General features: G+C 41.6%; 1 protein-coding gene across 4 annotated transcripts in view; it reads left to right on the top strand.

The window, feature by feature from the left end:
* Positions 1-16,183, top strand: part of adamts3 (ADAM metallopeptidase with thrombospondin type 1 motif, 3) — a 201,006-nt gene that overhangs the window by 35,670 nt on the left and 149,153 nt on the right. For 3 of the 4 annotated variants that reach the window (XM_072664961.1, XM_072664962.1, XM_072664963.1), the window contains 3 exons: positions 8,987-9,181; positions 9,699-9,720; positions 13,467-13,867. In XM_072664961.1, coding sequence (XP_072521062.1) covers positions 9,092-9,181; positions 9,699-9,720; positions 13,467-13,867 — 513 coding nt within the window. In that variant the 5' untranslated portion in view covers positions 8,987-9,091. Of the gene's footprint in view, positions 1-8,631; positions 9,182-9,698; positions 9,721-13,466; positions 13,868-16,183 lie in introns of those variants that run through there. The other variant, XM_072664964.1, reaches the window with a different exon arrangement.

Genomic DNA, 16,183 nt, shown 5'->3' with positions numbered 1-16,183 from the left:
GACAGATTTAGACCCATTACCCAACAAGCACTGTATAGGAACTGCATAGCAACACGTAGCTGATGGAACGTCAGCCATATGCCATTGTTATGTATTATGAGACCTAGTTCACTGTATCTTAATCAGTATTTGTGTTTTCTTTGTGCTACATTTTGCTAAATGTATTTCATATGGAAAGAATTCAGCCATAGCATTAAAACCACCTGCCTCATACTGTGTAGGTCCCCCTTATGTCTCCAGAACAGGCCTGACCCATCAAGACTTGGACTCCTCAAGACCTCTCAAGGTGTCCTGGAATAGCTGGCCCCAAGAAATTAGCAGCAGATCCTCTAGGCCCTATTAGGTGTGAGGTGGAAGTTTTGCCTATATCCAGTATTACTCAACCCTGGCCTTGTTTGGAGGCTGCCCTGCACTTTTTAGTGTTTGCCCTGCTCCCAACACACCTAACCCAACTAATCAGCTGATTAGCTGCCCATTATTCATTATCAGCAAAAGCATTAAAATGTGCAGGGCAGTGGGGCCTCCAGGACCAGGGTTTAGAAACACTGGCCTACACATTACACTTGCACTGTATGTACAAAAGTATTGGGACACCTGCTCATTTATTGTTTCTTCCGAAATCAGGAGTATTAAAAAAAGAGTGTATCCTGCTTTTGTGGGAGTAACTGTCTCTTCTGCCCTTGAAAGGCTTTCTACTCAATTGTGGAGCATTACTGTTAGGATTTGATTGCATTCAGCCAAGCCAAAAGCGTTAGTGAAGTCACCACCCCAACTCATCCCAAAAGTATTGGATGGAGCTCAATGCTGGGGGGTCTTTCTAGCCCTCTAGCCCAAGCCTGGAATTAGGCATGTTGCCAATAGGTTCATGTTTATCTGCTTCAGAGGGTCCTATTCTATTGGCATAACTTCTCCTCTGACTGGACAGGCTGTGTGGGAGTGTCAGCAATGGGTGGAACTTAAAGCACCCGAATGCTTTCATTAGAAGGGGTGTCCCCAAACATTTGGACAGGTAGTATATCATTATACTGCATACTACATCTCAGTGGCATGCTGTTTATGGAGAAATACATCTTTCCAGCAAACGACCAAAGCAATTACTGTCAGTTCCTCAAATCAAGACTTTCTTAATCCATAATTTGAATCGTTGCCATTCACTGTCGTGAATGTTCACAAAAAATGATGTGTTCCTTGCCGTGCGTAATGTATGCGTCCACATGTGTCCAAACACAGGCTGCTTTGGTGGCTTGCTGCAATGTTCCTGGCTTCTGTCATGGCTGTTTGGCCTGGAAAGTGGGCATTCCTCCTAGAAGTTGTTGTTTCAAAAGGTTAACTGTCTGGAACCTGCCTGTTTATATATATAAGTGACTGGAGAATGCCTTTTTTAAGTGGACAGTATGAATGGTTCTGGAACAAAAGACTGTGAATTGCCTCCAAGCACTAACCAGGTGGCACGCAAAATCGTCTGCAGGTAAAAAAAAACGTTCTTTCCATTAATTAAGTCCCTCAGTAGAGTGAGATCAATCGTCCAATTATGTGCTGTTTCAGAAAGTGTTTATCGCTTTTAGAGTCAGAGGAGAGAATCGGCTTGAACAGAAATGTTGGATCTACTACTACTACTAGTTTGGTCTTGTAATGAACGCAGTGGTGTTCCTACATATATCCTCCCACACACATGCCTTGCGAGAGCCAGAACACGACTGGGGAATGGGGAAATAGAGGAAACCTACCATCATCTGTCACACTGTGTACTTTTATTAATGACACTTGTTGCACAGAAAGAATAGCTGGGAAAAGTGACCCGTATTCATTAAAATGTCAAGGGGTGAAATCACGAAGTGACATTCCGTTTAAGTAGGTCACGCTCTCCTCCTCTCTGTAGTATTGCCCTTTACTGCTTCCTATGCTGGTCCACCAACAGAATGAAAGACTTCTTCTGAACACCCATCGAGTTCCTGTGTGGCTGGAAGGCGTAGTATGCACTATTAACACATTAGTTGATGAGGAGTTCTGGGTTTGGTTGAGTTCCAAATGCGTCCTGCCGACTCCGCAAGGGCTGCTTAGTAAAATTCCACACATGACAATTGCCAGAACGGTTGCAATTCAAAGCCCTGTCCCTTTGCTGTGTGTTTTAAAGGGGAATTCCACAGATTTTTCAAAACTTCGAAATGATTCTGGGGTTGGGATGTGAACAGTCATTTAAAGTAGTTTGGTTTGGTTTATTTTAGGAAAACCTACAGACTCAGAAAGATCCCATCATCACAGTATATATTGGGAGGGGCACGGCCCCTCCAATATTCAGATATGCTGAAAATGCAGAACTCCATTCGCAGAGTTCTGTGTGGAATGAGACCAGATTTGACTCTTGACTTTTTTGCAGCTTATTTGTGTTGTTTAATTGCATCCAAAAGAAGACAACACATGAATACCAAAGCATTTGTAATTGCAACAATGAGGGTGAAGTGGTGCATTTTACATTTACATTTAAGGCATTTAGCGATGCTCTTATCCAGAGCCACTTAGAAAAGTGCTTCACTGTTTACTCTTGCTAGTTTGTAAAGGCTAGAATCCAAAAGATACCTTAAGCTAGATGCTGGCAAGTACAACAGTCAGTATGGATCCCTAGATGCACGATACTCAACATACACTACTATACTATATTGCCTAAGTACTCTCAAAAAAGTTGGGTCTTCAGTTCATCCCCTGAGTTATTGAATTAACTGTGCAATTCATGACAATGGCCTTGCTCATGAAAGGTGGTGCTGATAACAACCAGGGGTTGTGATGTCTGCAATGCAATTTCTCCATATTATCCATCTTTAGTGGAACCAGTAACTTCTGTTGTATATGTACATGTTAATGTTGATTAAATAATGGTAAATCTAAGTTGTCTTTGGGGACTGTTTTGCATTGCAACACATCTGCATGTATCCCTCCACCACAAATGAATTGTAAAAATGTATGGTAATGCCAAAACTATTTAAAACCATATATTTTTAAAGGATATCTCAGTCATTTGTGACCATTTCATGCTTGAGATGTGAACTTATGTACTGTAGTTTACAGAAGTATTAAAACCACTCTAGAAGTGTCTCTAGAATGAATACTTTCACACCAGACTGCTCTAAATGACTGTTTACATCTTAGCCATTTTATTATGCAGAAATGTTGAAAATCTAGTGGAATTCTAATTGTTCAGTAATAAAATGTAGTAACTTAATGCTCTCATGTTTAATTGAAACAAGCTGAGAAAGTCTGTGGAAAGTGCAGATAGTAGACGTTTAATCAATACCGCATTAGTGGTTGTGAGTAGTAGAGGAGATGATTAATTATGCATTATTAAAGCATTATTGTGGGCAGTCATTTAATGTTGTTTTCCATGGTTTTGTTCATTAGTTCACATTAAAGCCAAAAGAACAGGGCAGAAACTCAGACTTGAATGTTTGATAAAGTTAAAGCAATTTATTATGTAACTAACACTTAACTTAATTATGCATATTGCATAATTACCTTTATATAGGGTAGCAATACGATGAAACACTAGCCTTCTCTGGAATAAGACAAGTCGTGAGAGACTCCTAATGGCTGTTTTTCTGTGTGAAATCATTACAATTGTCCTGCGCCGACTTGTCTTTTCACCCCTATTTTTTGTCTGAAGTAACTCCATTTATGTCTACTCAACCTTGTGCAATGATCCCAGATGAATAAATTCCAGAGTACCCGGAAGGCGCTCAAGTAAGCCCCTTCTTTCATTATGCGACAATGATGTGTTAAATTATGTCAAACGGTTCCACTCCCCCCATCTTTAGAGAATGCTCTCTCTTGCTCCCTACAGATTTTTATTGCTGTACCTCTTTTCTCCTAGTGACGTGCACAGACAAACCCATTCAGCCCCTGGCAGGGTGGTCACACCACCAGCAAGATGCGCATTGTGACTTTGGCATGCCTTTGGTCCCTATTGTAGTCCTCGTTTTTTGTCCCGAAACAAAGGTGGAGCTGTAGCAGGACATTCATCCTCCTGTTTCACATCCACCGGCTTGCCCTCTCGGATGTCGGCAAGGTCAGCCGCGATGCAAACTGCCTTTAAGTGTGGTCTAATCAGCTCTATCATGTCCCATACATCACGTCAAACAACATGAACGAGCCTCTGGATTGCGAGAACTTTCAAGTGCCATCCAGCATGAGCCTATCAATACACGTTACCTTGGAGAAAATGCAGGGTGTCAAGAATGTCGGGGCTGGAACCAATGTCTTTAGATACATTCCTAAAGGGGAACTAACAGATTTTTCAACATTGCTGAACAATTCTGGCTGAGGTGTCGCTCATTGTTTGGTGTGAGGTGGTTGATGGCAGAGAAGATTGGTTTCCCTAGTAGAGTGTTATTCACTCCAGGTGCACTCTGAACTACTATATTTGCAATTCATCCTCACAGACACTGTACTAACTGTTAAGCATGGTGGTGGTAGTAGCACCATGCTCTGTGGCTGTACACTGCACAAAGCGGAGGGAATAATAAAGAAGGAGGAGGACTACATCAGAATTCTCAACTAGATAGTTAAGAACTGGACACAACTAGGTGTTCCAACAGTACAGTGATCCCCAAGCACATACCAAAGATGGTTGTGGAATGGGAAAAGCAAGCTAACATCAAGCTTCTGGGATGGCCACTCCAAAGTCCTGACCTCAACCCCATTGAAAATATGTGTACAGTGTCAGGAAACCAGGGAATTTAGGTGAACTCTGCCAATTTTGTAAAAAAGGAGTGGTCAAATATCCAACCAGAATCCTGCCCGAAGCTTGATGATGGCTTGCCAAAGCATCTGGTCCAGAAGCAGCTTGCTAAGGGACATTTAACCAATTGAACGAAAAAGAGCGGTTCACAGAAATCATCGAAAGTCTAATACGACAATGAACTTCTGACCACATCTCGATTCATCTGGAAATTCTGAAAAATTAATGGAATTCCCTTGAAAAAAAAGACAGGTGCAACAGAAGAACCCCCTATGGTGCTCAAATACCATTTAATGGATAGTTCTTAAAACAACCATATTTTTAAAGGAGATTACACACCTCTTTTAAAGTTTACATAACCCCCACGTAACGTAAAGTTCTAAAATGATTAACAGTTCTATATATAAAGATTATACATCAGAGCAAGGAACCTTCATTTGGAAGCTCTGCAGCTCTGTTTACAACTGTAGGAGAATTGATGGTGCAAAGAGAAAGAAAATATGGAACACATTCATTCAACCGTGGAACCCCAAATCTACTACATAATAACAGCATGGTCCTTAATGTCAACACAATCACAAAGACTCTTTCATAGTTTCATTGACCACTTTACAGCCGTATTAAATGTGTAGGCAGAATGTGCATGGGCATGCGTGTGTGTATGTATGTGTGGGTGGGAGGGGGCTGTTTTGAAGGAATCACAGACAGGAAACAAAGGAGCTGCTGACATTCACTTTTAGCCCCCAATAAAAACCTTAAGGGTCATGCTGACCTGAGGGGAGACTGAGATTCTCAGGACCCCCAAAGCGCCCCTTTTTAATCAACGATAACAATACTGCTGGAATTTCATCCCTACATCTCAGCAAAACACCAGTAACAGCTTGGAGGGCAGCCAGGACCAGAAGTGAGAAAAAAAAATGTTGACTTCTGCGCCTATCTATTTCTCCTGCACTGAGCTGGACTGTATATATTTTTTAGAAACCCACAAGACTGGGATTCTTTTATGTCAATAAAAAAATATATACATTTAAAAATGTTTGAGAACTGTACTCTATCCTATTATCATACATTATATATTTTATAATTTGAGATTTGAGCATTGAGGTTTGAGATTTGGAGTCCAACATAAGCTTGTTAACATAAGCGCAAAAGCTGTGTGCCAGGCACTCCTCTGCATGGGTTTCCATGGCTGAGCAGCAGCATGAAAGCCTTGCATTACGTAGCACAATGCCAAGCGTCGGAGGGAGTGGTGTAAAGCACCACCACTGGACTCTGGAGCAGTGGAAATGTGCTCTTCTCAGGAATTTCACTTCTCTGGCACTCTAATAGAGAAGTCTGGTTTTGGCGAATGTCTGGAGAACATTGGTGGAGGAGGGATAATGCTATGGGGTTGTTTCTCAGGGGTTGGTCTATAGTCCCCTTAGTTCCAGTGAAGGGCAATCTTAATTCTTCAGCAGACCACGACTAACTTTGTGGAAAGAGTTTAGGGAAGGCCCTCTTTTGTTGCACTAAGCAAGGTCCATAAAGACATGGTTGAGTGACAACATCTGCTACAACTGTAGCATTGAACTCAAATACAAAAGGGTTAAGAACTGGTGTGGACGAATTTGCCTAGCCCTCACACAGGCCTGACCGCAACCCCATCGAACACCTTTGGGATAAACTAGAGCAGAGATTGCGAGACAGGCCCTCTCGTCCCACATTATTGCCTGATTTCAGAAATGCTCTTCTGGACGAATGGGGAAAACCTCCCCTGTAGTAAGCCTTCTTAGAGGAGGGGTAAGCTGGTATAGCTGCAAAGGGAGACCAACTTCATATTGATGCTTATGGATTTAGAATGGAATGGACTAAAAGCTTCTGTAGGTGTAATGTGTAGGTGTCCCAATACTTTTGTCTATTTAGTGTATTAAGCCTTATATATATTACATTTATTATCATTACATTCCTGATGTTCTGCAGCTTTCTGCGTCAATTTAGAAGCACCTTGAGGCCTTGTTCATTATTCTGGATACTGCCTGTAGTTCTGAATCAAGCGTAGTGATTATAAACCTGGCCGGTAGTGTAGTTCTTAGAGTGTTTTACAGAAAGGCTTTGGGGCAACTTAACTGCAAGGTTATTGCACTGGTCTTTATAAAGCTCACCAGGAGATGCATCAACGAGTAGGTTCAGTTGTACGCTATAATGACACATATAAGCGACACAGATGATATGAAGAAACATTTAGGAACACTTACATATACACTGTACTGTACACTGTATAGAAAACATGTACAATAGTTATAACCTTTTTTCCATCTGAAGAGAGGATTAACAGTGATGCAAGGACTTACAGTGTAGTCAAACATTTGTTGCACTGTGAAGAAATGCAAAATGGGCTATACCTACGGTTAAGGTAACATATTTTGCTGCAGTGGGCCCATCTGATGTAACTTATCCTTTACAATTGCATTTGTCTATAGGCTGAATGTAACATCAACATAATGCCAGCCTAAAAAACTTAATAAAAAAATAAAAATAAAATAATAATAATAATAATAATAATACACACACATATATATATATATATATATATATATATATAATCAATTTAATATTACCATATTGGGGTAGTAAAAACAACCAGAATTTCAGTACATTGTGCAACAAGTCTGCAGAATAACAGTAAAAAAACAAAGGCCTCGGTTACTTACAATACAATGGGTTAAGCTTTAAGCCATGCTGTTTGCATGACACAGCTCAAACACACAAAACGAGCAGGAGCCAGTGGGATCTCTTCATATCAGTCAATCTGGGAGACACACGGCAACAAAAACAAACCTGGCTTTGAAAATCTAGCTTTTACATCAAATATATATTCTTGGGATGATCTTATGCATAGGAATGAGCTGCATGCCTGCACAGAAAACATGGCTCAGCTGATTTGGCTTATTTGGAATTATTCCCATTTGATCCCCCCTCCTTTTTTTTGACTCCAACCCTGAATAAGTGAATGAATGAATGCTTGATTTTTTTTTTTTTTTTTTGGAACATGGAAAAGCATGTCAATGTACCATTTGGGTCAGAGTCAGTCAGTAGCTTGCAAAAAGCGACACTTCCCGTAAGGCTGCGGCTAAACTTATGAGTTATACTAAGTTTCATCCAGAATAAGCTTTGACGTGTGACCTAGCGTTGACCTGTGTTGTAAAAACACTGTAATAAAGGTGATAACCTGCCAACAAATGAAGCAACAGTTACTAAAAGAGTGTTACCAAAGGCAGTGCTGACAGAAACTGAGGGGATGGTTATGGCTACAGGCTACAGACTCTAGGCCAATCTTTTGACACCTTCAGTTACACACAGAGCCAATATGACGTCGGTGTTAAGCAAAAACCTTGTATCTCCATTTTTATTTATTTATTTATTTATTTATTTATTGTTGCCGATTTATAATTCCCCAACGAATGGACCAGTAGAAGTGCTCTCACGTGCTTTCTACATTGACTTCCATTGAAAGTGAGATGTTTTCCTTCTCCTGTAAAGTGAAGGAAGGAAGGAATGAATGAATCCATCAATCAATCAATCCATCAATCAATACCCAATTTCTACTTGGAAGACCAAGAAGACCAAGCCAAGGAATTACCAGCCTGAGGCCGGAGGACCTCCTCCTCAGTTCACTTGGGGGGAAAAAAAAAAGTACATGTTCCTCCTTCTTCTCTCCTCTTTTCTCTTACCTTCTCCTTCTCCACTCTTCACCCCCCCCGACCCCCTCCCCCCCCCAATCTCCTCCTCCTCCTCCTCCTCCTCCTCCTTTCTTTTCCTTTTTTTCGACCACGTGTTTCGCCAGGTCCAGGCAGAGGCTGACGTCACTCCAGGGCTGGTCTGTAGTTTATTAAGCGGGAGTGAAGGAGCAGCGGGCAGCAAGGAGCACTCTCATACACACACACATATACACACACACACACACATTTACACACATTTACACACACATTCACTCACTCACTTACTTACACAGACCTCAGCTGGGCTACCCAGTCTGTTCGTTGAAAGTTTCTTCCAAATAGCAAGAAAAAAAAAAAAAGAGAGAGAGAGAGAGAGAGAGAGAGAGAAAGAGAGACGAGAGCCAGAACCACACTTGACCCAAGTGCTGCAACTTTCAGCTCTCTTACGCAGTGTTTAGCTTGAGTGAGTTGCGGGTTGCAGATCCACTGACGTTGAAACAAACAAACCAAAGAAAGAAATACAAGCTCCAGGAGACAGATGTTCGCCTCTCCTCCACAGAGACACTGATCGGGTCTGCTGGACTGGCGGATACACTGTAGACACGCAGCGCGCAGAGAAGCTCCAGAGTTGGACTAAAAAGTTGAAGCAGAGCCGGACGCCGTGATGGTCGCGCTGCTGTCACTCAGGGCACTGCTGCTGCTGCTGCTGCTGCTGCTTGTAGGAGTTGTAGTAGGGTTGACTTCAGCCTCTCCGGTAAGTGAGCAGACGTTGCCGTTTGCACATTTTCTGCGTCTGTGTGTGTTGGTGGTGGTGGTGGTGGTGGTGAGGGGGAGAGAGAGAAAGACTCGCTGGGGGAAAAGTTTGGCACTCGTGGGAGAAAGTCAAGCGCAGTGTTTGTAGTCTCGAGCCTGCTTTGGCGCTGCCCCCCCTCAGGGGGCTTTCGGGTGGATTAGCCCTCATTAACTCCCGATAGAATCTGCGTTATGTAGCCGCTATCTCCGCCTCAGCTGAATGAACATGTCACTGTTGCGTTGCCGTCTCGCAAAAGACGGTTCATGTGTGTTTGGTTGGGTGGTCCTGAACGCTAGCCAAGCCCCAACAGCCTTACCGTTTAATCCAGGCTTTCACTCATGTGCCCGGTGTGAAGTTTAGGGGGACCTTCTGTCTTGAGGTGCTGGGTTGTGGGTTGTAGGACCTGTAGACCTGGAGCTGTGTGTCTTCATAGGACTGTAATCATTTAAAGACTTCTTCTGTTTCTCCTCTTTTTCAGGTTGGTGACACACATAAAGAAGGTAAGACATAGTTGTTGTTGTTGTTGTTGTTTTGACTTTTAATGTTTACATGTGCTTCAACTTTCTCGAGACTTCCATTGAGGTCTGTTCTGGAGCTGGCTTGGTGTTCACATGTTGCTCAGTTTGAGGAAAAAAACGCTTGGGCTCTCAAACTTTGATGCAAGAGCCAGATTAACCCCTTAATTTCCCAGGTGTGTTCTTCAGTAATTAAGCAGAGCTGTTCCCAAGGCCCTACAGTACACAGCAATGGGGTGGGGTGGGGGGGTGGGGTGGGGGGTGACAACAACAACATCAACAGCAAAGCCACTGCTAATAAATAAAGGAGGACCATTCTCCTCCTGCTAGTGGGGGGAAAAAGTGGCCCATCCTCAAGAATCCACCTCAAAATGCTTAGGACTTTTTTTTAAAGGTGTCTCGCACCTTCAAGATACGTCATCAGAAAGGGAGTGTCTTAGTAGTCTTTACACCAGAGACAACCAAAAGAGTCTCCCGCGGCTCTGCTGTCGGAGGAGAGCAGGTATGTTTACGGCAGTTGTAGCCACAGTTCCATTTTTCACCTCGGCCACAGCGCCCCTTTTTTTAAGCTCCTGGAGCTGCACCCGCCTGCAGCTCCTGGTCACTGAAGGGGTTAACTCGTGTAGTGTAAACGGGTTTACTGAATGCCGAGAGGGAAGGAGACAGTGTGCCACTGTGTGAGTCTGGAAAAAAAAGTTTGTGAACAGGCTATATGATATAATTAGCATATACACAAATATTTGAAATATAATATAGATCTTTTCAGGAAAAAAAAGTAAGAGCTGGGTTTGTCCACAGAATTCAGACATGATGCAGGATGCATATCAGCCAGGCCTCTCAGTACAGAGCATTTTGAAGAAGTTCTTCAGTAGTGTTCAGGACTTTTCCACTTGTATCAAGTCAAACACATCCCAGCACTTCTTATCTTCAATGGATAGCAATCACTGATCTGACTATGAATGCAAGGCGTTTCCAGTAGGAGCCAAGGCTCAATTTAGAAAGTAAATGGTGTGAAAGTCAGTTCCATTGTTGCTAGATTATAGATGACCTGACCTTTGAGGAGGAAACCCACCCATTTTTTCTAAATATCTGCTTAGATGGTGTAAAGAAGTAAAAAGAAAACATTCTTGAGTTCATAAAGTTCATAAAATTGTTCATAAATGTTCATAAAATTCTGATAAAAACCAGGCACCCAAACAGCAAATTCACAAAATGTTGATTGTTGAAACAGTTATTATATAACTGTATACTGTATACACTGTATATACTTTGCTTAATGTTTGCTTGTTGGAGTGTTTACTGTAGTTTAGAGAGGGTTTGTTCTACTATTTGTCCAGTTTTTTTCAGTTTATCCTGTTCACGCAACCCCTGGTTCCTACCATCACCACTGTGAAGAAATGTAGGTTAGGAAGTTTCTCTAGAATCGATCATTTTTCAGTAAACCACTCTGAACAACTTTCTTCACATCTCAACATTTGAGTTCTGCAGATAATTTGAAAAATGGATGGAATTCTCCATTACAAGTTCCTTCATTATATTAACGTAAATAGCATTAGGCCTCCACCCAAATGACCAAATAATCAGACATAGAGGAATAACCGGGAGCATTGTAAGAATGCAGCTAGAGAACATAGCTATGGAAGATCACAGAGAACATAATAGCCATCCTGAGAAGAAATGGAGACTCTAAGTGTTGTCTTTGTCTTTCAGCAGCCGGCAGAAATGTTTCTTGTGACCTTTTGAACTTTAAGGGAAAGCTGGAAATAACATTAAATTCACATCACGACGACACCTGAACCTAAGCATGGTAATGTGCACCAACTTTGACTTGCAGAGTTTGGTGTGAGTGGTGTTAGTAGGTCTAGTTTGCCATTGAAAAAGATTGGATGTGGTAAAGTCAGTAGCTAGAGCCGTGTATAGCTTTGGAGCTCTACGTGGAGACGTCTAGAATTTTGTTTATTTGAGTATCCCTTTAAGGTGTGGGTTATATGACATATATTGACATTGACAGGCACTCAAGAACTTGCAGAGAATGAACTGCAGCTGCCTTGTATGTGGAAATCCTAAAGAATACTGTGTGGGAAAATTCCCCGATATTCTGAGAGAACAGGATTCTGACACTGGAGAGTTTTCCGGCTGGCACGACCTAGTTTGGCCAGCCAGAAAGTGGATATTTATTCTGTTGAGCCATGACTCATTCATATTCCAGTAAATAGCCCACTGCAATCAGACACAATCATCGTGTTTGACAGGAATTAGGATATCCCTCTGGAAGTCTTTTTGCTCAGTATTTGACAGCCGGCCGGCCTGAAAGCCTGAGACCAAGCAAGGAAGCTCCAATACCGTCTTTTTTTTCTTCTTCTTTGCAGCAGTGCTACTAAAACCAGACTGTGGTGGAAGCAAAGCATGCAATTTCGCCAAACTTACAACGTGTGTCAAACAATAACATCTGCTCTTATTTCGCACATTGCCAAAGGTACCGCAGGCAAATTACAAGGCGCACAGTCTTTGGCTCCGGGAGTTTTCTTTTTTTTTCTTCTATTTCAGATGCTTACCTGTACGCAAGCCATCATTCATACATCCACGAGGCAGACTAAGTGTTAGTGGAAACCTGCTTTGACCCTCTGGAGTCTAAGGCCTTTCAGACAGCTTTTCAGAATAACGCTTTAAGGGCCTTAAACTTTCTTGCATGGACAGAGTACTGTGTGGAACAGCAATTCAATTAAATTATTGGCAATAGTGTAGGTGATCAGATATGTTTTACCAACTAAAAGTTTAGAAAAATGGACCCATTAGAATGTTCTCCTAATGTAGCATTGCCTTCATAAAGCGGATGAATCTAAATGGGATCTATAAAAGCATGCACCGTGTTAGTCAATTTGCTCTGTTACAGTGTTAAGTGTATTGGTGAAGCATTACTATGGGGTCCACTTGGAATGGGCTTTTTTTTTACCCAAAACAGTCACAGTTAAATTTTAAGAGTAACTTAAGTGTCTTTAAGACTAAATGTAAATGACCCCTGCTCTCATTGGCTGTTCTGTATTGTGCCTCATTAAAAAGCAGTCCGAGCCAAACCACTCGTTTTTACTTTAGCACGAATAAACAAGTATAAGCTGAACTGGTATGTATCGTCGCTGTCATGCAAGAACTTTGAATCTCTAAAAATGTAGGAGAAGGAAAAAAACTCCCTAACTTTCAATGGAAGTCTTTTTTCTTTTTTTTTTATATATAAATTTGTTGGATTTTCCCTTTTTTCTTCTAATTTGGTACTGCAAATTAACCCACCCGTTCATAACTACCCCTGGCACTAGAAGGCCACTGCCTCTTTTCGAACTGCCGGCACGTTTAGAGGAAAGCACTAAAGTTCCACCCCACCAGCTAACAGACGCCTGTGCCGGCAAACATCGCTTTAAGAATGATGAGGGACGATAGCGCCATCTACCCACCTGGAGATAGCATGGCCTCAGACTCCGCCGGCTGATGGCAAAGCGGCATGGCCCGGGATTAGTTCTTGCGACCTCCAGGCCATAGTTTCAGTCACACTGTGACCCAATATTAAAAACAACTGCCAGGTTCACGATATATGACAAAATTAAAAATATAGATAATTTTATATTGTTATTTTCTATAGTTAGTAAAAGGTGAACAGCGCACATAGTAAGCGCTACACCCTAGTATAAATAAGGAGCTGATGTGCCCTCTCACTCTGTCTCTCTTTTCAAACCCCCCAGATTTCTTGAAGAGTCGTTTGAAGGAGTATGGCCTCGTCACACCTATCAGCACAGACTCCGAGGGCCACTTCCTGTCGCACCTCCTTTCGGCCAATCACAAGCAGCGCGTCAAGCGCGACACGCTACTTGGCTCGGAGCCCACAGGAGAGAGCCTGTTCTTTAACATCACTGCCTTCGGCAAGGAGTTCCACCTGCGCCTGCACCCCAACAGGAGGCTGGTGGCTCCAGGGGCAATGGTGGAGTGGCACGACGAGGTGGAAGCACCCGACAACAGCACAGAGAACGGCACGCGCACCGAGAGGATACTGAGGAGAGAGCTGCTGAAGACGGACTGCACTTTCATAGGCGACATCACCGACATACCTGGAGCCTCCGTCGCCATCAACAACTGCGACGGCCTGGTGAGTCCTGTTTTACAGTGTTGTGAGGCCGGAGACCCCGAGGTCATCCTGAGCTCTATCGGCTTCTTGCATAGAAAAGTCTCCAGTGAGTGAGGAAACACAGAATTGGCAAAAGATCTTGCGTCATCACTTACAGCACCAGTCAGATGTTTGAACTCAAGTTCATTTCATAATTTAAAAAAATTTGTATATAATTCAGTTAATGAGTGGTTTGACGAGAAATGGTTCTTTGGTGAGGAACCTACCAACTCATTCCCTTTACAGTGATGGTGATAGGAACCAGAGGTTGCAATATGGCGTTGCAAATATAAACAATATACGAAAAAAGGTTCCTCGAGATATTGAATAAAGGCTTTAGTTCTGTATAGCCATGCCAACCTGCCTAGTTAAAGGGTTCCTCACATTGGTGAAACCAATATATTATATACTGTAGCACCAAAAAGGGTTCCACTCTTGTCCCGATATCCCCAGTGTCTATAATAATAATAATAATAATAATAATAATAACCCCCTACATCTGTCTTCTGAATTTCTACATGTATATCTACTGTTGTATATGTACAGAGATTGGCAGTTTATAAGTTCTTTCCCTCAGATACATGATAAAACTAGGTTCCCTGTCCCACCCTTATGCGCCAGACTGGTGGGTTTCCTTTATGATGTGGTTGTGTTGGGGAATTTGTCATCTCTAGCATGACCTTCCAGGCGCAAGGTTTTTAATGGAATCATATCATTTGTAAGTAATGTAATTATGTGTTATTAATTACGCAAGAGGTCCTTGACATACTGTTTGCCTAATAATAAAAAGCTTATTACTATTTAACTAATGAACAACACATGTGTCCAAGAAAAAGTCAGTCATATTAGTTTCATAGTAGTTACTAACTAATAACTCTTAAAATGAGGTTGTACAATGATGTCATATTTATATGGGCAGATACAATATATGCTTTCATAGACCATAGTGGCATGGAACAGTTTACTGTATTGACTGAATTTTATCACTCAACAGACATAAATATTATATTTCTCTTGGCCCACAGTGCAATTATGTTGTTCTACATATGGGTGGATATCCTTTATGATTTGATTATGTATTCGAGAAGTTATCATCCTTAGTATGTTGCAAACGTACAAGAATGGTTCTATATAGACTTGTCAAAGATATGACATATATGACAAGGCAAAGAACCTTGACCTTGAATGCTTAAAAGGTTTCTTCACATTGGTGGAAAGTGTTCTGTAGATGGTTCTGCATAGCACCCAAAAAAAATTTAACTTTACTGTTTAAAGCCACCAGTGTCCAACATGTGTCTTCTGAGTTTCCATATGTAATGCTCAAGTTGAGGTAAAGTAATAATAAATCACAAAACAATGCTTTGCGAAAACCTCAGTGCCATTAATAGATTAAAAAGAACTCATACTTGAGCCTACATGAGCTGCTGGTGGCCACAATTCTCACATCAGGGCATCCCTACGTAAGATAGTACAGAATAGTAAGCCTGGAAGTGCAGGGGTTAATGATAAACATTGGGGTTGTTGGGTTTTTGCCATGCAAATGACCTGCCAGTCTCTTCTCTTTAGCTAAATGGTAAAACTCCACTATTCTATACGTTTGGTTATGCGTTGGAGAATTGGTCATTCCTAATATGTTGCAAACTTACATGAAACATCCTGCCCATCAGAGACTGGCAGCTGATTGGTCAGGGATGTGAGTCAGACTGGATTATACAATATTAAACACACTATAAAACATTTTAAGAAAAGGCTTTACAAAACTAAATCAATCAGTCCAGAATGTCTGATTATAGACTAAAATACACTAAAAATAAAGGGATTTTACTTATTAATTTAACATTTTAATCAGCAGCTCATCTTGTCTAAACTGTGTGACTGTGTTATTTATATTTTGGTATTAAATATTTTATATTTTATATTTATTTATTTTGGTATTGACTGATACGCATTAAGAGACTCGGATCAGATCAGATCAGATTTCTAATAAAATTGGTTCCTCAGTTAAATGAAGAAGCTTTACATTTGCAGTTCTACCGTCAGATTGGGTTTTCCTGTACAATGTAAGTTTGTTGATGAATTCCTAGTCATCCCTAGTATGTTGCAAACTTACAAGAAACCTCCTGCCTGTCAGACACTCACTCCCACAAAATATGCAGACTGCAGACTTAACTTCCTCTTCACGCAACATATACCCTGCTCGTAAAGCTTTTTTTTTTTTTTCCTTGTGGGGTAGGAGGCCGTTCAACTCATTCAGGCACGCTCCCAGCTTTAACAGCTTAAACATGACCACTTTACTGT

The sequence above is a fragment of the Salminus brasiliensis genome, chromosome 20 (genome assembly GCF_030463535.1).
Source record: "Salminus brasiliensis chromosome 20, fSalBra1.hap2, whole genome shotgun sequence".
In the NCBI taxonomy this organism is placed as follows: Eukaryota; Metazoa; Chordata; class Actinopteri; order Characiformes; family Bryconidae; genus Salminus; species Salminus brasiliensis.
The sequence above is the reverse complement of the archived record's forward strand: the minus strand, read 5'-3'. Positions and strand labels throughout refer to the sequence as shown.